The sequence below is a fragment of the Bactrocera oleae genome, chromosome 6 (genome assembly GCF_042242935.1).
Source record: "Bactrocera oleae isolate idBacOlea1 chromosome 6, idBacOlea1, whole genome shotgun sequence".
Classification (NCBI taxonomy): domain Eukaryota; kingdom Metazoa; phylum Arthropoda; class Insecta; order Diptera; family Tephritidae; genus Bactrocera; species Bactrocera oleae.
This window is the reverse complement of record NC_091540.1, coordinates 28,664,408-28,692,151: the sequence shown is the minus strand read 5'-3', so window position 1 is coordinate 28,692,151 and position 27,744 is coordinate 28,664,408. Positions and strand designations below refer to the sequence as shown.

The 27,744-nt window shown below is 39.0% G+C and overlaps 1 protein-coding gene and 1 long non-coding RNA gene across 3 annotated transcripts; both read right to left on the bottom strand.

The window, feature by feature from the left end:
- Window positions 1–225: 225 nt before the first annotated feature.
- Window positions 226–27,681, bottom strand: LOC106619786 (protein odr-4 homolog). Of its 2 annotated transcripts, none has more exons than XM_036358933.2 (5): window positions 27,441–27,681; window positions 15,280–15,472; window positions 7,862–7,946; window positions 7,685–7,807; window positions 226–924 (listed from the first exon to the last, which is right to left on the bottom strand). In XM_036358933.2, the coding sequence occupies exons 1-5, from the start codon at window positions 27,537–27,539 to the stop codon at window positions 435–437; spliced, it is 990 nt and encodes a 329-aa protein (XP_036214826.1). In that variant the 5' UTR covers window positions 27,540–27,681; the 3' UTR covers window positions 226–434. The 2 variants fall into 2 exon arrangements, with proteins under 2 accessions (XP_036214826.1, XP_014093520.2); XM_014238045.3 differs by having other exon boundaries at window positions 226–1,305; window positions 27,441–27,680.
- Window positions 2,031–4,278, bottom strand: LOC138857660 (uncharacterized). Its single transcript, XR_011396850.1, has 2 exons — window positions 2,370–4,278; window positions 2,031–2,310 (listed from the first exon to the last, which is right to left on the bottom strand). It is a non-coding gene; the product is annotated as an uncharacterized lncRNA (long non-coding RNA).
- Window positions 27,682–27,744: the final 63 nt, after the last annotated feature.

Here is a 27,744-nt window from a genome sequence, read left to right as displayed (position 1 = left end):
AGTGACGACAAACTTAATCTAAAACTTACCGATCCAAACAGGGTTAGATCGTCGAAATAACAGCCCTTGGCCGGATAAAATCCGGGTCAATTCCGGTATCGCAGAACCGGCTGTTGTGGGAATTGTAGTCTGCTGGTAATTGAATATGCTTACCTTGTTTGCTAATAGATGCACTGAACTCAGGAACACTGAAGTTATTAAAATTGATTTAGACAAAAAAACGTATTATACAATAGATATACGAAAATTTTTTTATTTTTTTATTAACCCATTTTATAATTGATTAAATATATGGTACAAAATTCCTTTTGTTTACAAGACATGATATAATGTACATGATTTAATATAAATAAAACTGAATATTTAACAAACAAAAAAAGTTTCTTAAATTTTAGCTTAGTTATTTTTAAATTTATCCTTAGGTTCACGTATAATTAAGGAAAGAAATAATGCAGCCAAATAGAACATAAGAGCACTAAAAGAGAGATGGTTATACTTAAAATGTACATGGAACGTGTTAAGTATTTTTCTGCATTAACCAGGGGTTGCGTAGAATTTTTATGTAAATTAGAAAACGATATATCACTATATATTTCATCATCGGGTAAACCTTCTAAGTCTGCAACAATATTTTCTAAACTAATATCTAAATCAAGAACTTGTTTAGCTTGGGCCACAGCTACTGTTGGAGCTTCTCCGCGAAATATATATTCTGAGAATTGTATTGGATTGATTGTTCCATCAACGAATAAGTTAAAGAAAACACGACGCGGAGGTTCACTTATAAATACAGAGTCGTTGCTAACATGAGGATCGGTTAATCCATCACAGTAAACTTGAATTCTGGCCGCTAATGAACGTAATATATCATTCTGCACAAATCGCTTAACATCACCCAAGGTGTTCTTACTGCTGCACCAAACTCTAGAAAAAATAATGCCAGAAAGCCGAATTGTACCATTGAATTTCCGTACTTTAACCGAATACTCATTATATTGATGACATTTTACTGGTAAAAATATAGTTGCTTTGTAGTTTTCATTCGCGACTTTCTTTCGATTGCTTGCTGCGAATGCATCCAGAGGTAAAGATTCATTCACCCAAATATTCTCTATAAACATTTCACTTTCGAATAAACTTCGTTTCATTGCTAACAAAGCACGTTGAAATTGATTCTCTATATTAATCCTCTGGGAATCATCAAATATTGGAAATATTTCATCCAATTCATAGCAACATTCAAAAGTATGCCAGTCTATAAATTTTTCAATGTACTGACAATTCATGGAAGTAAAAGAGCCGCCCCTACAAAAAATAAAAGCAATAATAATAAATTTCCAAGTAAACAAGTCTCAAGAACACCAATAAAGTAAACGCAAAAATATATGTTTTTACCTATAACCGCTGTGACCACGCCTTGGGACCGCGAGCGAAGCCAGCTTCTCTGCTTTCGCATGCAAGCACCAATCTCAAATGTGGTATAGGAAATCGATTTTTTTAACCATGATTTCATGGGCAAATACTATTTTAAGGTGTTGGCAAAACTTTATATTTAAAAAATGTTGGGACTTTAGACTTCAACATTCATTATTCGCCGAAAAAGAGAGAGGATATCTTATTAAATTATATTATAGGTAGTAGATTCCCTTAGCCTCACTACTATATTTTGCTTCATATACTTCATATTGATACCAAAACCAACCTAGTTAACTCAAATGAGATATATGTATGTATGTGATATAAATTCAACCAAAGAAGCTAAATGTAATATATTCGGTATATGAGGAAAAATTGGCCAGTTAAACGGAAATCATTATATACGAATAAGGATTTAGACCACAATATGATTATGAAAACGGGTTAGAGTGAGCTTGAAAGTCGGAAATTATTCAGGGGTGTCACATGATCTGATTGAATTTTCGTCTTTTCGAACATATGCAAAACCAATATTCGAATCAAGACAAAACTTGCAAATGAATAAATTTGGAAGCGTTTGATAAATTTAAAATACTGAATAAAGTCTACTAAAGTTTGCAATGAGTTGCGCTATTTTAGCTTTTATTTTATTGGAAAAAAGCAACGAAAAATTAACAGGAAGATATTAAGAATATACAGTAATCCACTTAATGGAATGTGAAATTTGGCTTTCATTTACTTGTATGCTTGTATACATGCTTGCTTTACAGATTTTATATCACATTATCGACTGAATAAAAACGCTCTTGGGTGTTAAATTACGCTTATTACGTTTTGTAAATCCTCTTAAGATATCTAATTATGACGTTTTGTCTTTTATTCTTACGTTTGTTCCTATAGAAATAAAAATAAATTAATTCGTAACAATAAAATAAATTAATTTCTTAACTTACATTTCAAATCTGTCAACGACTATCCTCTTGCCTTGTTTCTGATGACAAAACCGATAAAATTGATTTCCGTGACTGATAAACTGATACAATTTTTGTTTCAAACGTTAAACCAATAATATCTGAATTTATGACTCCTAATACATTTTTCTATCGGTTTCAATTCTGATTCTAACAGCTTTCAGATTCTACAACACCCCTGATTATATCAGGTGTATTTGGGTCAGGAGAAGGTCTCTACTGATTGAGTTAACTTATGGGATTACTCTAGTATATTTGGGAACATGTTTTCACGCAATTTTATATGAAGATAACACAAACACTGACCGACATATGCGGCGAAAAGTCTGCTAAAATAACGAAATCAATATATATAGTATATGTTAGCTGGTCCTCAAATTGTTATCTAAATATGGTAGCTGACGTAATTCGTTGACTAATTTTACCCATTTCTGCATTAAATCCAATATAATACGATCGGTATATGTGGTTTTGAAAAGTTATGATTGGATTACACCCAACTTTAGACTTGACATAAAATACCATAAATGCACTATTTGTGCAAAGTTTTATCCCAATACATTCTTTGGTGCCTGATTAGTATACGGTAAATTGGAAGAATAATATGGAATTTTAAATTTTCTTAAATGGGAAGTAGGCGTAATTGTGGTCCGATTTCGCTTATTTTCACACCGTTATATGTGAATGAACAGCGTTGGGTACCGAATTGGTTGAAATTGGTAGAGCAGGTCCTGACATAAGGGATTTTACCTAAATGTGGCCGGCGCCATGACCATTGTCCAATTTTGATACCGGCTCCTATGAAGCCTTCAAATATTATCTTGCTTGTAAAATTTAATGTTGGTGACCTATATATTTATTGAGTTACCACCCTTTAAGGAAATTTCAGGATAACCGTTATATGGGGAGTGGGCGTGGTTGTTATCCGATGTCAACTGTCGGAGGTCGTACCGAAAATAATTGTCCGGTGTCAATTTGGTTGATATAACTTAAAAGAGATGTTGAGATATGTAGATTAAACCAACTAGAGACCGGGGCTACGCCAACTTTTTACAAACTTTCAGTCCACAGATAAATCTGTGGCCTCATGGGATCCCCAGTACCAAATTCCAGTTTTATGTTTTGATTTGGAGTTTAGTTATAATTCTTTACAGTTTTTCGCTTAATGACACTTTGTGGATGTGTCTATCTACAATACCAACTTCTCTTGGGTGCCAAATAACATGGGTACCAAGTTTCATCAATATATCTCAATTTTTACTCAAGTTATTGACTACACGGAAAGACGGACAGACAGTCACTCGAAGTTCAACTCGTCTTATCGTCCTGATCATTTATATATACCGTAATTGACAAAACTGAAGCATCCTCTACTTTGGTTTGTTTCAGCTCAGATGTTTTCAAAAAATAATAGCAAATAAAAGTAAAATTTTGACGGTTTTCAAATAGTTGCTTATTAATTTTTATTAAAATAAAGCATTTCTTTTTCAGTCTTTAGTTATAATTCTTTACAGTTTTTCGCTTAATGACACTTTGTGGATGTGTCCATCTACAATACCAACCTCTCTTGGGTGCCAAATAACATGGGTACCAAGTTTCATTAATATATCTCAATTTTTACTCAAGTTATTGACTACACGGAAAGACGGACAGACAGTCACTCGAAGTTCAACTCGTCTTATCGTCCTGATCATTTATATATACCGTAATTGACAAACCTGAAGCATCCTCTACTTTGGTTTGTTTCAGCTCAGATGTTTTCAAAAAATAATAGCAAATAAAAGTAAAATTTTGACGGTTTTCAAATAGTTGCTTATTAATTTTTATTAAAATAAAGCATTTCTTTTTCAGTCTTTTGAAATAAAAAAGTTTAAACAACAAAAGCATTTTCTGTTTAAAACTTAACTGGGCAAAACTAAAACGCCCCTTTCATCAGTTTGAAAATAATATCTAAAAATTAATATTTTGTAGTAAATCCTTAATTTTGGATGACTGAATTGCGTTGGTCAGTTTAAAACATCAACTTTGTTTATTCGCAACTTAGTTTTGCAATGCCTAGAGCTATGCTTGGGATCATTGTTCTGCTGAAACATCCATTTTAGTGGCATTTCCTCTTCAGCATACGGTAACATCACTTTTTTTAAAATGTCGTTGTAAACAAACCGGTCCATTATTCGATTGTTTCAATGTATAGGATCAATCCCGTGCACATGGAAACAGACCATAACATTACCATATTGAGCCATCCGAATCTTTAATATTATATTTTGAATCATTTGATAATAAAATTGTATTCTATTTCTGAATACTCCAATCGAGATGAGCTGTGACAAATTCAAGTCTGGCCTTTCCATTTTTGCTGAAATAAAGGTTTTCTAGCTGGACGCCGACAGATCAACCCGGCCTCAACAGCTCATCTTCTAATTGTTCGTGCATTAACTGGTAAACAAAACTGTTTCTGTATTTGATTGAAAGAGACTGTTACATCTTTTTTTTTAAATTTTGAGAATTTGAAAATGATTGATAAAAATTTTCTTACATTTGTTATGAAGCACAAATAAAGTATATGGTTTTTAATTGTAAACATTTTCAAATTCAATTTAATATAGCTCTTTGGTATCGTAAATTCTGACAGTATCAATAGAAAACGTGGCAACAGGATAATTTCTCTAATAAATTTTCTGGGCAAAATGGTTGCTACAATAATATTTCCTGTAATCTTTTTGATTACCAAACCTGTACCGTTGTATAATTGAGTTGGATTGAAATTACGCTGAACAATATAATTAGTGAACCAATTTTCATCTGAAGATTATGTGATGTGGGTATATCTAGATAATTTACGTTTTCATTTTCATTAACCACAGTAGCGAATGATTTTAAATACATCATATAGCCTGGCAACAACTGTTGTATCTGGAAATTATTTTCTCAACCTCTACATTTTTGGCCACAATGTAGCCTGATTATTGAGCCAGTTATGATCCATACAATTAATTTTTGCTTTCAGAAATATGCTCTCAATTAATAAAAATTATAGTGCAGAAATTGTATAGCAGAATATGCAAATATTTGGCTGCACTTCACCATAATAGCGATTGCTTAAATATAAGTTGAAGGATGACCAGGCTGTCGGCAATCACCAGACAGTGGTAAGACAGCACCACCGAAAACTTCATCGTTGCGTTTAAGTATTGCATTGTTCTGTGCAATGCTTCGAGAATATTTGTGAGCCATTATGCACTCGTCTCAAATTATAATTGGACTTTTTATCAATACTCTAGACAAATAAGATTATCTTTTGTGATATTAAAGATGTATACGAAAACTATGTGTTGTTATTTGTCGTTTAGTCGTTTTTTTGTTGAACTAATAAAATATTCAAATGAATTTTGAACACATGGTTATAATTTGAAATATATTTTTTTTATATATAAAATGTTTTGATTCTTAACATAAAGAAGTAAAAAGTATCCTATGTTCGTCCCCTGGCTACCTCCCCACCAATTTTCAACGGCCCTTGAGTTATAAATAGTGTCAAGATAGTTACACTTGCTTTTATATACATATATGGATATATACATAATTGTAACCCATAATAACTGTCCTACTAATGCTTTTATTTTTTTTTTAAATTTAGGGATAAAACCCAAAGGTTTAGTTTAGTTTTGCCCACTACTGCATGTAACCCTATATCTACAGCTGTGTTCATAAAAATAGCAGTGCGGGAAATGCAATCAAGTAATGTTATTTTTTTTCAAGTTCCGTTACGATTATTCCAACTTCTACGCATTGTTGTTGTAGAATGGAATGTGTATAAAGAAGAAACGAAAAAATCCCGTTAGATTTGCGAGATTTAAGCAAATGAATAACTCTTTTTGCTAGAAGCACCAGTCTTTGGCTGTTCATTAAAATAGCAGTGCGTATCTTGATATGCCAAAAAAAATTTTGTTAAGACGTTTAATTGATAAAAAGTAAGTGGTTTTGTGTTAGTGACTATTATTAACATTAGAAAACACTAAAATAAATTTATATTTTTTAACTTAGTGGGCAGGGGCAAACATTGTACTCCTGAAAAAAGAAATATTATAGTGCAACTAAGAAACCTGGGAAAAACATATAAAGACATCCAAGAAATATGTGGATGTTCTGCTAAAATGATTCATAATGCTTTAAACTTTAAAGAAATTACAGAAAATCGTGGTATCAGACGTAAAACTACACCTCATGAGGACCGATCTATTGTGCGATATAACAGGGCGCAGCCATTTGCATCGTCCAGCAAGATAAAAAATGACTTAAGCTTGAATGTTATGGCGTTACTATTCGGCGACGTCTTAAAGAATAAAATCTCAAAGCGTGCCATCCACGAAAAGTTCCACTGTTAGCCACCAGACATGTCAAAGCACGTTTGGAGTTCGCCAAAAGTCACCTTAATTGGCCCATTACAAAGTGGCGAAATATTTTATGGAGTGACGAAAGTAAAATTGTGTTATTTGGAAAGGGCTCCAGACAATATGTCAGACGTCCACCTAACACAGAGTACGATCCTAGGTACACTTTGAAGACAGTTAAACACGGCGGATTGAGTATTATGGTATGGGCATGTTTTTCTTACAGTGGAGTGGGTACTATATTCATGATTGATGGGATCATGGATCGATCTGCGCAGTCTCCGGATTTAAATCTAATTGAAAACCTATGGGGAGATGTTAAACGATATGTTGCAAATGCAAATCCAACATCTCGATCACAGCTTTGGGAGGTTGTTCAAAAATCATGGGAGCGGATCCCTGTCAAGCGCTGCCAGGACTTGGTGGATTCTGTGCCTCGGAGATGCCAGGCCGTAATAAAAAATAATGGGTACACGACTAAGTACTAACCCATGCAAACAAATTAAAATAGTTTTTTGGAGTTCAACAATGTTTTTTTCAACTAATTCCACTGTTTTCATTACTCACTGCTATTTTTATGAACAGCTGTAAACAGCACTTTTTTGTTTAAATTAATAATGTAAAAAAAAATAACATTTTGAATAATAAATTGATTTGTTTTTGTTTAAAATAATCACAAAGTTAAAACAAAATTAAATTTGTGAACATTCATTTACTTTTTGATATATAAAATTAAGTTTGAAGTTGCAGCTCATGAGCACTGCTATTTTTATGAACACAGCTGTATCTCGATTGGTTTTAGTTAAACCAACAACCGTTTAGTGAGCAAAACGGTTATACTTTGTAGCAACATTTTGCGAGAGTATAGAAAGTTTAAAAAATAAACCTTGTTTTTATACTTACGTCATATCATGCCTATAAGCTTGACAAATTGCTTTCTTGCTCGCTGCTGAATATGCTAGAAATATCAAAGTTAGATTTCCTTCATCAACTGAGGCACAGAAAACATTGCCTTGAAAAAGTATACTGTAATAAAAAAATTTAATTTGTTGTTATCTTTACGATGGAAGGCCTTCTTACTTGTACAACTCGTGAAACATTTTCTTTGCAGCAATATTTGTATTTTCATCATCAAAGTTCTGCTTCTCACTGGTAACAAAAACGCCTTTTAAAATAAGCGCATAAGAAATAAAATTATTTAAAACATTGTTTTGAATAAAAAGTATGATACAAGTATCTTTATTACTGTTATGAACATAGTTTATGATGATGGTCATACTTTTTTGGTAATTCGATAATAACTAGATTATCTATTAATAAGACGAATTTTTTCTTCCGATTGATTTTAGATGAATCTCGAAGGATTAGTGATGGTCACTGCAAGAAGCTTCAGTTGGAACTGGATCAACGAAAACAGTCATTACTTTTAAGATAATTGTTTTTTTTCTAAATTTCTTTCAAGTTAAGGCCTTAACATTATTTAATTATGCTATACTTTTACTTTTATAAAATAAAAAAATTTTCTGGCAAAACAAATTCAAATTGTTATTTTTTCATGTCTCAGACTACACCTAAATAAATTTGTTATTCAAATGACAGCATGGATAGTTGATGCTGTTAGCTGCAAGTTTTACGCGCAATTTTTATTTTATTCTAGTTTTTTTTTTGCAGTGCATATCTAACTTGTAATTCTTTTGTCACACAGTGCCTTTCCGTTTCAGTGCCATTGAAATAAGTTACAAACATACAGGTGCATCTAATAAAAGCGTTATAAAGTCAGTGGTCTTTAAGAAAACAATTTAATCAATACTATTGATTTTTTGCTGAAATATGTCTCTTTCTATAAAGGGGAATAACTTGATAACTGTTCACTGCATAATTTAATATTTTTATAATTTAATAATTTTTGTTATTCTTATTCGTTATAAAGAGTACAATAAACTTATGAACATATTTTGACAAACAATATTAGAAGCACTCTCTCTAAATTTTTTTGATATTTTCACTGATCAAGTACCAGTTACCTATAATAAGGTAATACAACTTCGGTCAAATGTTTGTCCATTGTTTTTCAACTGATTTACATTACAACACCTGTGTTCTTATTGTTTGTTCTCCGGCGAACTATTGTTAATAAGTTCGATTTCAATAATACTCGCAGCAAGTTATGAAATCTTACAAGCTTATGTACGATTTTTATGCCATTTGGTATGAACTACATTTTAATGATATTGTCGTTTTCCGTCTTTCAATGAATACACCAAACAGGAAAATACAACCCTTACAAATGATTTACATCATTTACTACCATATAGTCGAAATGTATAAAAATTGCCTCTAATCGGTTTTTACTGAAAATCTAACGGTGCTTTCTGAAAATAGAATTAAAAGCATGGATACGTGTTCATTTTCAAAGCACATCTAAGCTTTGGTGAAATATTTCGAAGCAAGAGCTTCAAGGCACTTCAAATTAGTTTGGTAATTATTCGAGTTAACAAATTACAATTATTTTTAATGAACTTTGAAGCTAAAGACATTTTATCAGATTTGTACACTTTGTGAAATTAGTGTTTTATGCCACCTATTTATTTGTACCTTTTTTTGCGACTTCAATGTTTACATAATTTTCCTGTTTTGCACCTAACGGTTGTTTGTATCACCTAAAACTAGTCAAGATAGATATCGAGTTATATATATGTATATATGATCAGGATGACGGGAACAGTTGAAATCCGGGTGACTGCCCGTCTGTCCGAGCATGCGATAACTTATGTAAAAACTGAGATATCTTGATAAAACTTGGTTGGTATTGCAAAGGAGGACGGAATCGGATTATTACAACGTCCACAAAAAGCCATTTAAAAAAAACCCTTAAAGTGCCATAAATAAGCCGCAAATTAAGATACAAAATTGTAATTTGGTACAGGAGATCGCAGTAGCCAGGAACACCTGTGGACTTAAAATTTTTTAGAAGTGGGCGTCGCTCCGCTCTAAATGGTTTAATGTACATATCATCCAAACCGCTCAAGATATATCAATTAAACAAGTCCTTTTATTCCCTCTTCAAATTCTGTGCAAAAGGGGTAAAATTATAACCACGCCCACTCCCCATATAACGCGGGCGAAATCGGACGGCAACAACGCTTAATTCCCATATAAATTTTTAATTCCGTCTGATTCTTTCACTTTATAGTATACAAACAAAACATCACTAAAGTTATGTATCCTTAAAGTATTTCATCTTACGTAAAAGCAGGGTCCCTTAGCTCCATATACCTAACATAAATATTTTCAAACGTCCGATTCCCTTTGTACAGCACTTATCGGTCAATACGATACTTTCCATAGTTTGGTATAAATTTTTGCCAAAACCTGTAGGTATTCCTTCGACTTATTCCTTGCAAGTTCCAAGAGTATGAAATGTTCGGTTACACCCGAATGAACTAAGCCCTTCCTTACTTGTTTAATATGATTTTTCTTTTATAGGTGCATCATCGGATTAGATGGGGAACGAATTTAACGACAAATCATGTTCAGCTATTCCCCCACTTTCTTAAATATTGTTCAAAGCCTTATTGAAAGGTTGGCGTTCTGCTACTATGTTAAGTATTTTTGCGCATCATCGCCATATAAGTGCACTTAATGTGCTATGTGAGCTATAGGATGTATTCGTCCGATAGGGCCAATCTTTTTTATTGTAAATATATATTTAAAATATTCTTTTTTTAGATTTTTGGTGAAAATTTCATAGCGATATCTCAACGGAAAGTATCTATTGGTTAAATCCTTCAATTACCCCATTATGAATTCTTATTGGTGCGACATTTTTGAATGATCAATAATATCCCATGTTTTATTTGTGTGTACGAATTTACTTGTTTATGAACATTTCGCAGTTCTTTTATTTGATCTGTTAAAGAAATAATTGTATTATTTATTTATGTATGAAAGTTAGACTCATTTCTAATAAATCTTTTATAACAGTAGGTAGCATTAAGGTCTTTGTATATTTTATTATTTTTACTAAGTGATCTATTTCTTCGAAATATTTGTAATTAAAATGTTAGAAGTTTGTAATTTGATGTTGTTGTTGTAACGGTTTTCTAGTCCCCGCTTGGGCGGTAACTTTCAGTTTGGTTGTCGTCTAGGCAATCTAACGGGAGGCCCAGGAAACGAGTTGTTTCGACTGGGTCGGATCACAGGGAAATGGGTGTTAGATTAGTGGGATTCGTTGGGCATGCAAAGAGGTGGTTAGTGTTATGAGGAGACTCATTTCATGCAGGACATATATTTTGTATGTCGGGGTCGATTCTGGATAAGTTTAACCTGCTACAGTATCCAGAACGAAGTTGCACAAGGGTCACTCTAGATTCACGTGGCACTTCGATCTCTACGTCTGCGAAGGGTGGTGGTTTGACTCCAAGTACGCCATTCAGTGAGATGGAGTCGGTGAAAGTGTTGATGGCTCCATTGTGAATGGCGGACAGTGCATGTCTAATGTTTGTTGCGTCCGAAGTCTGGTTGGCGTACTGTCCAATGTCGTCGACGTAATCAAGGAAATACCTCTTGATTTTCCCAGGAGGCGATTCTGCTTCAAGCAGACGACTGCAGGGGTGGTTTCTACGAAACCCCATTGGTGAAAGTAAGTGGTGCGCAATCTTTTGGCATTTCGCGCAGCCGTCGGGTAACACATTCTATGGTCTTGTCTGACGCAGGGTGCAGTGTAAATTGCCGGATTAAATAGCTCGCGCACTTCTTCGGGTCCGAGGAGGCATGGCCATCGAATTGAATTTCAACTCGGTCGTCATGTTTCCTCGGATTAGGCAAGGCCTTGATAGTAGTCCAAAGCTTACTCACACCGTTGGAGAGGTTGCAGAACTCCAAGCCAAGGATCGCCAGCGAGATAATGGTGGAGGCCTAGCCTTCATATTGCACAACACCGTGCAATATCGTCTAATCGATGTTGACATCGACCGCAACACACTACCCTTGAATGTCAGGGTATAGCTGTCCGGTCAGGCGATGTCGAGCTCGAAATATTTAATATATACATCCCCCCAGTTAGATGTTGCCCAACAGGATATCACCCGAACATAGATGCGCTACTTCGTGGTGAAAACCGTTTGGTGCTAGGCGACTTTAACGCGCATCACGATCTTTGGCATTCCTGCCTGTCAAACGATCGTAGGGGGATGGAGCTGGCGGAACAGATTGACGATTTGACATTCTGCACAATGAATGACGATGCCCCCATCAGAATTATGGGCACTTGTAATAGCTCGCCAGATATTACCATCGCTAGCAGTGGTCTGATAAATAGCATAACCTGGCGACCTATGCTAACTCTCGCATCAGACCATCTGCCCATAATTATCTCGATTGAGAAACCTCCCGACTTTATTTCTGTGGACAACCGCACTTTTGTTAACTTTAACAAAGCTAACTGGGTCGGGTTCACAGAATTTACCGAGAGCACCTTCAACGCACTACCCATTCCAACGGACGTCATCGTTGGCGAGAGTCAATTCCGCAAGGTGATCGCTACTGCTACTGCTCGCTTCATACCGGCTGGAAGAATCGCCGAACTCCGCCCTAATTTCCCAGCCGAAGCAGCTGTACTGGCAACCGAGCGCGACACCTTACACCATGCCGATCCCTGTGATCCCCGAATAAGGGATCTCAATTTGGAGATTCGGCAAATGGTAAACCATCATAAGTGGACAAAATGGATAGAGCACCTGAAGTCCTGCAACCTTTCCACCGGTGTAAGTAAGCTTTGAACTACTGTCAAGGCCCTGTCAAATCCGAGCAGACATGATGATCGGGTTGAAATTCAATTCGATGGTCATGCCTCCTCGGACCCGAAGAAGTGACACTTGAGGCCTTGTTACTCCCGAAGTTCACTCACCACCTTAACCTAGCAGAACATCAGCATGGCTTCCGGAAAGTGCACAGCAACACCACAGCACTTAGCGTCATAAACGCCCAGATAGTTCATGGCCTAAACCAGAAGCCACACTGCGAGAGGACGATCCTCAACCACACAACGCTACTTGAGGACATCGAACAATCTACGCTCCCTCCAGGGCTGAAGCGGTGAGCCATGAACTACGTGAGCGGTCGGCAATCATCCGTACTGTTTCGAGGTCAAAACTCCAAACTGAGAAGAATTAAACAGGGGTTCCGTAGGGTGGTGTCCTCTCCCCTTTACTGTTTAACTTCTACATCTCGAAACTCCCTCAACCAAAAGAGGGAATTTCCGTGACCTGCACGATATTGCCGTCGGGCACGATATGGAATAGATGGCATATGCTCGAAAGTAAACAGCTATATCTCTGATCTTTCTCGCTTCTTCTCTGCAAGGAGTCTGACACTCTCCTCCACTAAATTCACAGCGACCATATTTACGAACTGGACGAAGGAGTACAGACTGGATTTAAACATTTCAGTCGATGGCACTAAATTCCGACAGTAAACAACCCTAAAATTTTAGGAGTTAAACTAGACAGTCTTTGCTCCTTCATTCCTCACACGTCCACGATAACTGCCAAAGTACAGAGCTGCAACAAAATCCTCAAATCGCTTGCCGGCAGCTCTTAGGGAAAAGACAAAGAAACGTTGCTGGCGACATACAAGGCAATCGACCGGCCGGTCCTAAATTATGCAGCTCCAATATGGCCGCCTGGATGTAGTGCCACGCAGACGAAGAAGCTCCAGACCTGTCAGAACACTGCACTCCGGACTATAACGGGATGCCACTTGATGTCCCCAATCGAACACCTACACAGTGAGGCCCGTATGCTTCCGGTTAAGGAACATAACGAGCTCCTCTCCAAGCAGTTTCTGCTGGGATGTTTTCGTAGAAACCACCCCTGCAATCGTCTGCTTGTAGCAGAATCGCCTCGTAGGAACATCAAGAGGTATTTCCTTGATTACGTCGACGACATTAGACAGTACGCCGACCGGACTTCGGACGCAACGAACTTCAGGAAGGCACTGACCGCCATTCACAGTGGAGCCATCAACACCTTCCCCGACTCCCATTCTGTGAATGGCGTATTACGAGTCAAACCACCACCCATAGCAGACGTAGAGCACGAGTTGCCTCGCGAAACCAGAGTGACCCTCGCGCAACTTCGTTCTGGATATTGTAGCAGGTTAAACTCCTACTTATCCAGAATAGATCCCGACATACCAAACACATGTCCCGCGTGCAATGAGTCTCCGCATGATACTAACCACCTCTTTACATGCCCAACAAACCCCACTCATCTAACACCCTTTTCCCTATGGTCCCACCCCGTCAAAACAGCTCGTTTCCTGGGCCTCCCGTTAGATGACCTCGTCGACAACCAATCTGGAATTTATCACCCAAACAGGGACTAGGTAACCGTTACAACAACAACAACAACATGGCTCCATTCATTGCATGTATTGCACCTAACAGATGTGGAGTTAGGATGGAACCTATTAGCGCAAATGCACCAGAAGAATTCCTCGGAGCCCCGGTTGGACTCGATGCCAGCACGGGTCAGGAGGATACGGAGTAACCATGCTGTTAGGTGACGACAGTATTATTACTTGTCGATCCAAACAGGGTTAGATCCTTGAATTAACAGCCATTGGCCGGTAACGTAGAACCGGCTGTTGTCGGAATTTGTTTTTGTGATCACAGTTGCTACCACTCGCTTAATCCCAGCGGGGAAAATCGTGGACCTCCACCACGATTTCGAAGCCAAAACAGAAGTTTTAGCAAGCGAGCGCAATACTTTACGCCAGATCGATCCCTGTGATGTCCGTATAAGGAATCTCAATTCGGGATTCGGCATATAGTAAATGAGCATAATCGGTTATATCTATATCAAGTTAGGAAGAGAGGTCCCACACCCACTTTTTGTTTTCAATTTTCAGCCCACAGATGCCTCTATCTACAGTATGTAGGCGAATCACACTAATTATAGTTTCGTATCTTAATTCTTAACTTAGCTATGGCATTCTGTGGATGTGACAGTAGTGCGATTGCATCCATTTACAATACCGAATCTTATGATGCCAAGAAATATGTGTAGAAAGTTTCATCATAATATTTTAATATTTCAAGTTACAGATTGCACAGACGGACGGACAGACAGACAGTCGCCCGGATTTAAACACGGCCGGCAGATTATCAACTACGCAGTACCTGCAGGTTTACCGGGCTTTAAAACGCAGAAAAAGAATATAAATACATGCGAAAACCCCTCACTTCGAACCAAAATATTATGCCTCGTGAATAAAACATGATGTCATAGATTATTTTTCCATAAATGTAGCTGTATCGAGGCACTACACTAAGCTCCGGGCAATTACACTATCAACTTCCGGTTTATTTACTTGGACTCAAACTGGGTATAATTAAGAGCCCAACCAAGTCGAAAGTTTATGCTCCAATAAAAGCACCAAAAGTCTATACTAACATTATAAGTTTATAATGACACATATAAACTTTTCTTACGTACCTTGTACATTAAAAGATCCAGGACACATTTTGCTGGCGGCAGTCCACTGCGTAGCTAAAGCTTGCGTACTGATATCGACTATGCAGGTAGGTCCCTGTAATAATTCATTCTCGTTGGCTTTTAGCAAGATTTCCATGTCTTCTTCACAGTTTTTTGCAAGATGAACTACTAAGAAGCTTTCCGATTTAACAATCTATAAATATAAAATCACAAAAATTATCCGAATATTAGGGATTGATGAGAAAATAATGAAGATTTGCTAAGTGGTCATAATAGCAACCCAATTCTGATTTTCAAGGACCTCGCAGGATATGATTAGATTTTAGTCTTCAAAAGTCTTCATTACAATCACATTTGGTATTTTATTAACTTATATTATAGATTAAAGATAGTTTAGGGCTAGACGAACATATGGACTAATTGTATTCCCTTTTAGCATTGCTAAGTACGTATACTCGAGAACAAGCTTGCATCCAATTTTGTGAAGATAACTCATACGCTGTGTGGTATATTCGGCATAGTCTGCTAGAATTACGAATATTATTATATATAGTATAGTACTGGCGTAGTTCATAAACCGATTTTATACATTTTCGACATTAAACTATAGTATATCGAATAGTATTCGTTCAATTAATTTTGCTTACGTATTGCACGTTTGAAATTCTTAGTTTAGGTATGTATATAGGGCCTACGGATGGTATTGACCCGATATTATACATTTTTGGCATAACGACACATCATGAACAGAAAAAACGATTTATGAGTTTCATTAATAATACTAACATATGCTATCTAAAGTTTATGAAGATAACTCAAATATAGACCGATATATGTTTTAAGTCAACCGGAAATTCGAAGATCTTTAAATAATATTTCGATAGTCTTTTGTTTTAATTTGTAGTGAAAGAGTTAGATGGAAATTGTGCTATAATGTTAAGCACCAAATTTGATTGAAACCGGTCAAGTAGTTTCTGAAGTTTTAACTAAAGGTGGGCGGTTCCACGCCTATTAAAACCGGTTCCTATGGAGCCCTCCTATACCATGTCGGAGGTAGAATTTAATGTGTTTGCCGCATTTACTTATTGATTTAGTTCTTAATATAACCGTTATATGAAGAAGTGCTAGGAACTCTTTCACAGTAAGCTTTAGTGGTTTGAGAGATATGCACAATAAACTCATAAGAATTTTTCACAGTAAGCTTGGTTGAAATAGCTTTAATGGTTTGAGAGATATGCACATAAAACTTATTGGAGGGCAGGACCACGCCGACATGAAAAAAAAAAATTGTTGCAAATACCCTTCCATAATTTTTGTTTTTTTATTAACATTTTGTGAGCGTGGTAATAATCCAACTCTGCCCAATATGCAATACCAACCTTCTTATGATGACATGTGTAGAGAGTTATCTAATTTTTTATTTAGGTTTCATATATAATATATTATTACATACATACACGAAGGTTTCGACTGCAAAGCAGAAAATAGACATTATTGTGTTTAAAAAGCGAGAAATGACAAATGTTGATTTTTCTCAAAAAGTTTGTTGTAACGAATTATCCGTGAGGTGAAATATGTGACAGTGTCCTCCACCAGCCTGAAAGCGGTCGTGGAAGAACTACGAATCAAAGAGAAGACAGGGAGCGACTGCGGAGCTTAAAGATGCTCACCAAATAGGAATAAGCAGCTCAACTGTCAAATTTTATTTTCAAGCGAACGAAGAATCACGAATGTGTTCGAATTTTGATTATGCTATCGTGAACTTCCGCAATCTGTCACACATGTTTTTGTTTTGATTTTGCGGCATCTAAAATCGTACGTGTTGACTTTAAACTTAATTAATTTTTATATTAAAATGAATAGTGTATACTTGCGACTTCGTATATTGGAAAAGGAAAACAATTCCCGCCAGCAGTTGGCTGAAAGGATTTACCGAAGTAATTTAAGAGACAATACCAATCTTTTTGAATTACCCAATACAAGATAAATTTAATTTATTTTTTAAATCATTTCTACCTTAATTTATAGTTTTAAATAGTTATACAGAATGAATAAGCCCACGTTTTAATACTTGTTGAAAGTGTTACAAAATAAATTGCCAATGGAGAGTAAGCATTTTCCAATAGATACCATTGTATAACTATCAGCTTGTTTGCGATTTCTTGGAGAAGGAGCGCCACCAGCTCCAAATTTGTTGCAAGTCATTCTGTCAATAATTCTTTGTTTACAGGCCATTTGAAATTGACGTGTCAGAATATTTTTTTTATATGGAAAACATTTAATATCTCGCAGTGATTAGATTATTTGTTTTAAAAGTTTAAAAGCAAAGGAAATTTATGAACAATTGTTAGAAGTGTATAAGGAGTCATCAACTTCAAAACGCACCGTTGAATTTTGTGCTGGTGGATTGAGACGTGGTCATACTAGGCTTGAACACGATCCACGCGAAGAATATTATATTATTTTCTGTAAGGAAAATAAACGTTTTCTCATTTTTTTCCCAGCGAGTTTATCAGTGAGTAGCAACCAAATAGTTTTACATGAGCCAACTGTTGAGTCCATGCCTCATGATGTTCGTAGCAATCACCTGATTGACAAATTGAAGACAATTCAAAATGAGAAAACAAAATTTGAAATTGTTTCGCATTTACTTAAAATTGCATCAAGTCATAGTGTTCTTTCCTCAGGTTCTCTATTTCCGCTTTTACTTGCAACGGAAAGTAATTGTTTTGGTTGGATGTTTGCAAATTGTTCATTAAATGTTACAAGGTAACTAACCTAAAATGATGAGATAATAATTAAATAATTTCTCGATTTTGGGAAAATTTCAGTTAATAAAAAAATGTTTTCACCTGTTCATGAACAATAATGAACCAAAGCTTGGATAGTGGATTACTGAAAGAAAGTCGGATACATCTGGCTTTATTGAGGGGCAAAGGAAGGTCGTAGAAATACGTTTTCAAAGGTTGGAACATTCGATTGATTTTCCGCAAAGCTTATCTCAAGCCAATGAACCGAGTTTTGCAGTAACAAACCAGTTGATCGTATTCGTCTTCATAAATCTTACAGATTGACTTTAATGTTTCTGTGCGAATTGTGTGGATGTAAAATGAGTGTAGATCTGAACAACAATGCTCTCTATTTCAACATCAAGTGCATTACATGCGTTAAGAATCGTACTATGCACAACATGCTTTGCACAACCTACGCCAACTATGTTCGATTTTAATTTTTTTTAATTTTTCTTAACTTTTATAACCAACGCGGCAGAAATAAGCGATCAATTTATCAGGTAAATCGAAAGTTTCCAAGACCCTTTAATCAATGAAAAATTCATATCCGACGTTTCACCTTTTTCTGGACAAAGTTCAATTATTTTAATATTCATTCCAGATAATGGAAGAAACTAACGAATGATGACAGGAAACATCTTGATTCTGTATATCAGACTTCAGGCATTCCAAAGCGAATGGTGCAAAAACATTGGTTATTATCGATTCACTTTTTGTTCTTGAACACGAAATTTTTTTCATTTGGAAACAGGTTCGAAATATTTTGCTTGCGCAGTCGTTTCATCTACAATAAAAAGTTTGAAAAATCTTGAATCGGACGATAACTGCGGTTTTTGAAATGATTTTTTGAATAACAAACCTAACACTGTGATTCTCTCTCAAATCTGGTTTATCTCCGATGCAAAAATCTGATATGATTGAAGTTTGCATTTGCTGCCACTTTGTTCTTCTTTGTATTCAAATGATTATCAATATCAATGCCTCCAGCAGCAACAGAAAAAGTTGCATTACATTTGACGCAACAAACGTTGGAATCGCCATAAGTGGCTTTTAAAAAATTACTGTTTCTTCAAATTATAGTTGAAAGAACCCTTTTGTTTCAACAATTCACAAAGTAATATTTATTCGTAATTATTAATACTTAAAATTCATAAATTATCTTGTGTTTCACTTTGAATGTTGTCAGTGAACAACGCTGACGTTCGCGCCATTTAAACCAAATGTTGAATGAAGAAATGGAGTATACAGGGTGGGCCATCTACTTTGTTCCGTTTATTGAGAATTTTTTAAATTTAATTTCTGAGCCCGGGACGCTTAACTCGGAATAAGGGACTGTCCCCACCAAACCGGGGCGAATGACACCTAACTCTAAACACAAATCATTGCTCTCATCCTCTACCATCTCCAGTACCGAATGACCTTAGACTCTCCTGCCTGAATTATGAAAAAATAAGTAAACATGTCTAATTTTATGTATTTGTATATTATTACTTTTATTATATTTTTGTTTTCCGAATTTGCTTTCATCTATATGTACGATTTTTTTTTTGGCATGTAGAGCAGGTTCGCCTCCGCGTGGTGCATCCTGGGTAACGCCAAATGACCTGCGGCCTTTTCTTGAACTCCTGATCTGACCTTTGCTCGACCTGGACATAGCTTGGACAATTAGATGGATTCGGTTGAACCCTGGGCTGGTGGTCTTGGCATTCTGTCACCTGAGTATGCAGGGGTGATACCCTGCAGAAATGGCTGATGGGCTAATGCCAAGGTCGCCTCCGTCCCGTTAAAACCATGGCAGACCTCGGAGTACGTTCCCCTCCCGTCATCATTAAGTTGGTGTGGTAGGTGTTTGTTGAGATGACTCCTTCTTTGCGCTGGTCGGCTAACTGAGACAACCTCGGGACCATAAAAGGCGACTACCTTTCCGGGAGACGGATAGCGGCTCTGAGTGGGGACCCAACAAAACAAAATGCAAACAAACAAAAACACTAAGGACGAGGGAGGAAGTGGGTCGAAACCGACCTCCGCTTTCACCGAGGGGGACGAAATCGTCCCCGGTTAAGGGTGAGAAAGGAAATCCAGGGGGTGCCTGGCTTACCGTCACGGGGGGCGGTAAAGCTGGGGGAGTCGGCAGGAGTCTGCCGACGGCAACCTTGGGTAGGGCGGAAGTGCGAGGCGGAATAGCCAACACTAGCAGAGGAACCTCTGCTAAGTTTATGGGGGTCACGGGGTCCTCGGCGAACGCTAAGGGCCCGGTGGGGAAGCGTGTGACTGCAGCTAAAAAGCTGAAGTCTGATCGTCAATTGGCTGCCACGATTTTGGAGCGCTGAAATCTGACCAGCATGTTAGCACACTGGAGTGGGCCAAAAAAATGCTGGGCGACGGGAACGTGGGGCCGAGCGGGCCCCATACCTCAATAAAGCGGCAGAGATCGCAGGAGGGGGCATCCTCCCTCGGCAAAAAACTTTGGGTCGGACCCGCACCTATGTTTAGCGAAATCGCTAAACTCGCAAGCTCAGTGGAACTTGGGGTGTACGACCGAAGTAGAGGAGATGGAGCCTTCTCCTATGACGAGTGAAAGCGGGTAGCGGCTGCTATCTCCGCTGTTTTCATTAATGTGGTCAGGGGAAGCCCTGGACCACCCCCTAGATGTGAAAGTGCCGGGTGGAACCTCGGCATTCACAAACTGATTAGGTGTGCCGACGAACGGTCGGCTCTCGTTTATAAGGAGGCGGTAGCCAGGGTAGGGGAGGTGTGGAAAGGAGCAAGGCTCGAGGCGGTGGCCAAATCGGATCTCCCGATGCGGCCTCGGGCTCGGGTCTGGCTTCCGGCCGAACCTTCCACCCCGGCCGAAATTGAAGAGATGTTGCGGTACTGCAACCCATCTCTCCCCACCCAAGACTGGAGGGTGATCAGGCTGGAGAGGACCGAGGCACCATATCGGCAAGCGCTGATAATCCTAAACAAGGAGTCCCTCGCTCCTCTCAGTGTCACAAAGGGGGCCATAAGCTATGGCTTCGAGAGGGTCGTTCTCAAGACGCTCCCAACAGAAGCCAGGGCGGATGGCCCGCTGCCTCCTGTGGGGGCGGAAGAGAGTGGGAAAGTTCCCCTCTCGAAAATGGATGTCGACCCTGTCCTCTCGGACGCGGTGAGGACGGGGGGCGGATCGTCAGGCGATGATGGATCCGTCTTCAGTTTCGAGCATCTGTTCGAGGAGGCTGGCGTCGATGATATGGACGATGGTGCGGAACTCGCACTGCTGGATCTTCATCCTCCAAATTAACCTCCAGCACTCAAAGGCGGCCTCCGCCGATCTAATGCCTCGTCTAGGAAGGGACGAAGCCGACGTTGTCCTTATCCAGGAACCGTGGCTGAGCAGCTATGGGATATCTGGACTAAGGACAAAAAGCCATAAGCTCCTGGCGGCAAGCAGCACAGGTAGAACCAGAGCCTGCCTGTTGGTCAGAAATGAACTGAACGTCTTTCTTTTACCTAATTTCAGCAACGAGGACGTCGTCACCGCTAGGCTGGAGGACAGTGCTAGGGAAATCTGGCTTGTCTCAGCCTACATGCCGCACGACGACGAGGTGGAACCACCTCCGAACTTGTAGAGGATGGCTCTGTCAGAGGCCAGGCGCAAAGGAGCCGCGGTTGTAATAGGCTCGGATGCCAACTCAAGGCACACCGTCTGGGAAAGCTCGGACCCAAACGCAAGAGGTGAGTCACTTTTTGATTTTATTTGTGATGTAGACCTTTTTATCTGTAATAGGGGAAACTACCCTACTTTTGTGACAGCTAGCAGGGCGGAAGTCCTTGACGACACGCTAGCCTCTAGGGAAATTGCTCTCTTGATCTCGAAATGGAGAGTTCTAGACGACCACTCCTTTTCTGATCATAAATATATTGGGTTCAGCTTGGACGCCTCGCGCCCGAAGCATAGAACCTACAGAATCTTCAGGAATACCAATTGGGTCCTGTATTGCAGGAAGCTTCGATCAGCTCTTCCAACCGCGCCTGACAGGGATTCGATCCCATCTGGGGACGCGATTGAGGAGCTCGTCGAGGTTTTCAGCTCTTTAGCAGATCTACTCTTGAAAGCTCCTGTTCTCTGAAAACTCAGAAAAGTAATGGGAAACCCCCTTGGTGGACTTCGGAGCTAACGGAGATCAGATCTTCGAGTAGAAGACTCTTCAATAAAGCCCGTAAAAGTGGCTCTAGCGACAACTGGGCGTTGTACAAGGCCGGATTGGCCATTTACAAGTCCGACTTGAAGAAAACCAAGAGGGCTTCGTGGAAAGCCTTCTGCGGCAGTGTAGAGAGTTGTCCTCAAGGTTTAGACGCATTCTTGCAAAAAATCCTACTCCGGTGGGGTATCTAAGAAATGCAGATAGCGGGTGGACCACGAGTAGTGAGGAGTCGCTGAGGCTACTCCTAGATGCTCATTTTCCACTAAATCGCTTTGCTGAAGAAGCGCCACTGGGGGAGCTTCAGGAAGGCTGTACAGCCTTCTTGGACCTTCTGGATCAGCGTCACCTTACCTGGGCGCTGAAATCTTTTAAGCCCTTCAAGTCCCCGGGTCCTGATGGCATCATACCGGCGCAACTACAGCGAACGGTTAAGGTGTCATATAGCTGGCTGGCCCCTATCTACGCGAACTGTGTTAGATTGGGCCATGTCCCGAAGGCCTGGAGACAGGTTAAGGTTGCGTTCATTCCGAAGGCCGGTAAAAGCTCTCATGTCGGTGCAAAAGATTCCAGACCCATCAGCCTATCCTCGCTCCTGTTGAAAACGCTGGAGAGACTTATGGATCTGTACATTAGGTGCAGAATACCGAGGGGTAAACTGTTACGGGCGCAGCATGCTTATATCAAAGGCAGGTCGGTCGACACTGCTTAGCATGATGTAGTGTCATGGCTGGAGACAGCGCTGATGCACAAGGAATTTGCAGTGGGCACCTTTCTCGACATCGAGGGGGCTTTCAATAATGTGCGACCAGAGGCAGTGGTTAAAGCCCTCGAAAAGTTTGAGGTGGAATCGAACCTCAAACACCTCATTTTCAGTCTTCTTTGCGACAGAACTGTCGTAGCGGAGTGGGGTAGTGCCAAGTCAACCAGAAAGACCTCTTGGAGGCCGAACATCGAGGAGAGTCAAGAAGGCATCGGTCGCCTTATACTGCTGCAGGGGAGCTATAGGGAAAAGGTGGGGACTCTCACCAAAGGTGGTGTTCTGGCTCTACGAAACCGTAGTCAAGCCAATACTGTTCTATGGTGTGTTCGTCTGGTGGAAGGCGCTCGAAAAGACTACCCTGGCTAAAAAGCTTGAGCGAGTCAAAAGAGCGGCGCTCATCGGAATCTCCGGTGCACTGCGAACCACACCAACGATAGCTCTCAACGCTATATTAATTATAGCACCTGTGGACATTGCCGGTAGGTGCATTGCTGCGAGGCGTGCTATTAGGCTCAGAGAAACTGGGCTTCTGAAGAGGTCCGAACAAGGACACGCCGCAATTCTCTCCTCCTTCACCAGCATTCCTGAAAATGTGGATCACTGCGTCACAGCGGCCACTCGAGGCAGTTTTTTCTCTGCTCATATCCCGACGACGGAGATGTGGAGGGGAAGAAGCCGCTGGAGAAGAGGCGCGGTGAGTTTTTTCACGGATGGGTCGATGCTAGGAGGGAAGGTTGGAGGGCAATTTTCTGTAAAGATCTCTCCGTCAATATTTGCTTCAGGCTACCGGACCACTGTAGCGTTTTTCAGGCGGAAGTGGCCGCGATCAAGGTGGCGGTAGAAGTACTGTTACGTAGTGTAGCTTCGTTTAGAGGTGAGCATTCACTCCGACAGCAGAGCGGCAATACAAGCCCTAAGTGCGCGAACCGTGCATTCAAAGCTAGTCAAGGAGTGTCTGTCCTCGCTAGAATTAGCATCAGGTTACTTCAATATCAGGCTCGTTTGGGTGCCTGGTCACAGCGGAATCGCTGGGAATTGCAAGGCCGATGAGCTGGCCAGGGGGGGGTACCTTTGCCCCGCTCACATCGGAATGGGATCGAGTTGGTTCTCCTCGCCGCCATGGTAGGAATTCTCACTGGGCACTGTCCAATGGGAACTCATGCGGTGCGGCTTAGAATACTACCCGATGGCAGTTGTCAAAGCTGTATGGAGGAGGGTGAAGTGGAAACATCCCGGCACTTTCTCCTCCATTGTCCGGCTTTTGCTAGGTTGAGATTGAAACATCTCGGCAATCACACTTTTGGACCAGAAGATCTGGCCGAAACAGATATTGGCCGTCTCAACAAGTTTGTCATAGGCACAAAGCGCTTTGTCGACATGTAAGGGTCTATTGATCGGGCTCATAGAAGTTTTGGGTACCACAACGGACCGGCGTTTAAGCTGTCCAAGTGTGATCCTTCTTAGGATCGACCCTCTAACCTAACCTAACCTATATCTACGATTTTACCTGAGCCACCAGCATTCCTAGAAATTACTTAAGTGTTGTTTTCCGACACTACAACAGCAACGGCATTTTCCTTTGCGGCAAATTTCGAGGAATGATGCCGAGTTGACAGTCCATTGCGGTATAAAAATCCGGGTACGTTGCGGTTACTTAGACCCGACTGTCGTTGGAATAGTGTATGCCCGCTAATGCTAGCACTATAGGTATTTTGTGCGAACGGCACAATTTTCGGGACAATGTCAGACCCTGTTCTTCTGCATAAGCTACGCACTCTTCCATGGTGCTGAAAGTTTCGACAACTTTACTAATGTTTCACATTTTTTCAGTTATACCACGGTGAGTATATTTGTTGTACTCCTTCGTACACCGCGGCTGGTGGAAGGTTCATCGAAATCTATATATAATTCGGTAAATGTATAGTTTAAGGCCCCCAACTAAGGAGGTCCCAAAATTAAAATTTTTCTTAATTTTACGCGTAGATTACAAATCCGTGAGCGGAAAGTGAATTTTTCTATTCTTTTTAAATTAAAAAAAAAAAAAAATCAAAAAAAAAAACGTTTATTTTTTTTTTAAAAAGCATTAAAAATAAGAAATTGTGATACATTTAAATTAATTGTTTTATTTTTTTCTTTGAAAAAATCACTAATTGTTCAAGTTTTTTGGTGTATTTACTCCTCTACTGATGAGTCGCTGTGACTTTGGGGAGGGCACAATAGACCATAGGTCGCGGTGCATACCTCAATCATTATCTAATCTAATCTACTCCTCTTCTTCATAAACGTTTCTGAAACTTTATATTAAAATATCAATGTTAGTGCACTTTTATTGTGATATTAATAATAACACATACTCTGCATCGTGATGAAAATTGTCATCGAGGTTGAGAGCAGCGAAAAGGAGGGGTCGGCTTTAGTATACCGTCCCAGGCCGATATCGGGGATAAAATAGCCGCAGAGGAGATCCTCCAGATCAAGAATTTATATAGATATAGCCGCGGGAAACTTATAGTTTTCGAGATATTTACGTTTAAAGTTGAAAATTTCAACTATTTAAAGTACGTATTTTTGCGATTTGAAATGAATTTTATAAACTTATATTTCTCACTTTTATATCCACTAACACTTGACTAAATCGTTTTTAGACATTTCTTTTATATTAGAAGCTGCAAAAATAGCTTTATTTCAATATTTAAATCATTCTTCAATTTTATTAATTTTGACAATAACAAAATGGTTGTGAATGTCAAAACACCAGTGTTGCCATACTAATATATTTTGTAAACGAAGAAAAATAAAATAAACAGAGAGATTATACCCTAGATACAAGAACCAACGCAAAAATAATTTCTGCGCAAAAAACCTTGGTACACCCCGGTGTTGGACCGACAAGGGTTATTTTTTTGAAGCGCGGCCGAAAGCCGCCAACGCAAAAAGAAGTTCTGCGCAAAAAACCTTGATACACCCCGGTATTGAATCGACCAGAGTTATTTATTTGAAGCGCGGCCAAAGGCCGCCAACGCAAAAAGGAATTTTACGCGAAAAGACCTTGTTACATCTCGGTGTTGGACCGACCAGGGTCGCAAAAAGAAGTTCTACAAGAAAAAGTAATATTGTCATAGAGGGTATAACATAATACTTAGAATCAATGCTCTGTAATAGTTTATTTCTCTAGGTTTTGGATTCCTGTATTAAGGGTATTATCTGTTTTCATTTCTTTCAGTTCAATTACAAAAGACGTCGATAAGGTAACACTGGTTATTTGACATTTTGCAACCCTTTTGTTATTGTCAGGATTAATAGAATTTAACAATAATTTAATTATTGGATTAAACTATTTTTGCACTATATAATGTGAAATAAATGTGTACAAACGAATTAGTGAAGTGTTAGTGGATATAAAAGTGGAAAATATAAGTGTATAATTCATTTGAAATCGAAAAAACGCGTACTTTAAATAGTCGAAATTGTGAACTTTAAACCCAAACATCTCGAAAACGCGGTAGAACTATGTTTCCCGCGGCTTTATCTATATATATTCTTGATCTGGAGGATCTCTTCTATCCGCACATACCCATTTTATCCCCGAAAGCCTAGGATGTCATACTAAAGTTTTCACCGGATTTGTAATCTACGCGTAAAAATAAGACGATTTAAAAAAAAAAAATTCATTTTTGAGGCCTCCTTAGTTGGGGGACCTAGATAGATATATTAATTTTGAGGTATGCACCGCGACCTATGGTCTATTGTGCCCTCCCCTAAGTCATATCGTATCATCTAGGCCCAGCATGTTGATAAATTCCAAAATTCTGCTGGGTGCTAGTGAGGCGATACAATCCCTGTGTGGAAACATGGATCCCAGGGCCTTGATTCTGCGTCTGCAGACTACTGTGCAGTTCATCAGCAGATGTTCAGGGGTTTCCAGCTCTATGTCGCAGAACCGGCAGTTGGCAGAAGAGGCTATGCCCATGTTGAAGAGGTGCTTCTTAAGCCTGCAGTGGCCGGTGTAGAACGCGACAAGTAAGCGAATTTGTTCCTCGGGAGATTAATTATGCTTTTGAACCGTTTGAGGTCGTAACCCCCCATTAGCAGTCTGGCTGGGGGACCTAAACTATACACTTACCAAAACTGCTTGTTTTAAATATATAATTTACGACGATTAAAAAAAATGTAATTTTCGCGGCTTCATTCGTTTGGGGGACTATACATTTACTTTAATTTCTTCAAAAGACAAGTAATAAGTGGCTAAGTTAGAGTGCAAACGAACATGAAATATATATATGTCAAACATAAACTAAATTCCGATTATGGAAATTATCTACTGCCTCTAAAATTAGCTTTGTTTTTGGATTTAAATTCACCCAATAGCAAACACCCGATGACCCTCATTAGAGGGATATACATCAACACATTTGAACTTACCTGGCTTATGATAATGCCATAATTAAGACCACTATCGCCACTGCACTTCTCAAGATATCCAACATCCAGTTTGCTTAACAAAACAGACGCCATTATCATGTAGTCGTAATACACAATTAACAATATCTACAGCAACAAAAGCTTATATCAGATTCATCAAATCATACAAATTAACACGTTTCAAATGTCGAAACTATGTATAGACGATAGTTATACTTTACATCCCCTGCAACCAAATTATCGGTTGAATCGCCTAATACCATGTTCCCACATATACTTATGCATTAAACACATTGAAGACGAC

Excerpts from the sequence above, each read along its gene's own strand:
- LOC106619786 (XM_014238045.3), bottom strand. The coding sequence starts at position 27,539 with ATGATAATGGCGTCTGTTTTGTTAAGCAAACTGGATGTTGGATATCTT. Across the intron at positions 15,473-27,440 it reads ATGGCATTATCATAAGCCAG|ATTGTTAAATCGGAAAGCTT; the intron begins GTAAGTTCAAAT and ends TTATATTTATAG. Across the intron at positions 1,306-7,684 it reads GCTTATAGGCATGATATGAC|GGGCGGCTCTTTTACTTCCA; the intron begins GTAAGTATAAAA and ends TATTTTTTGTAG.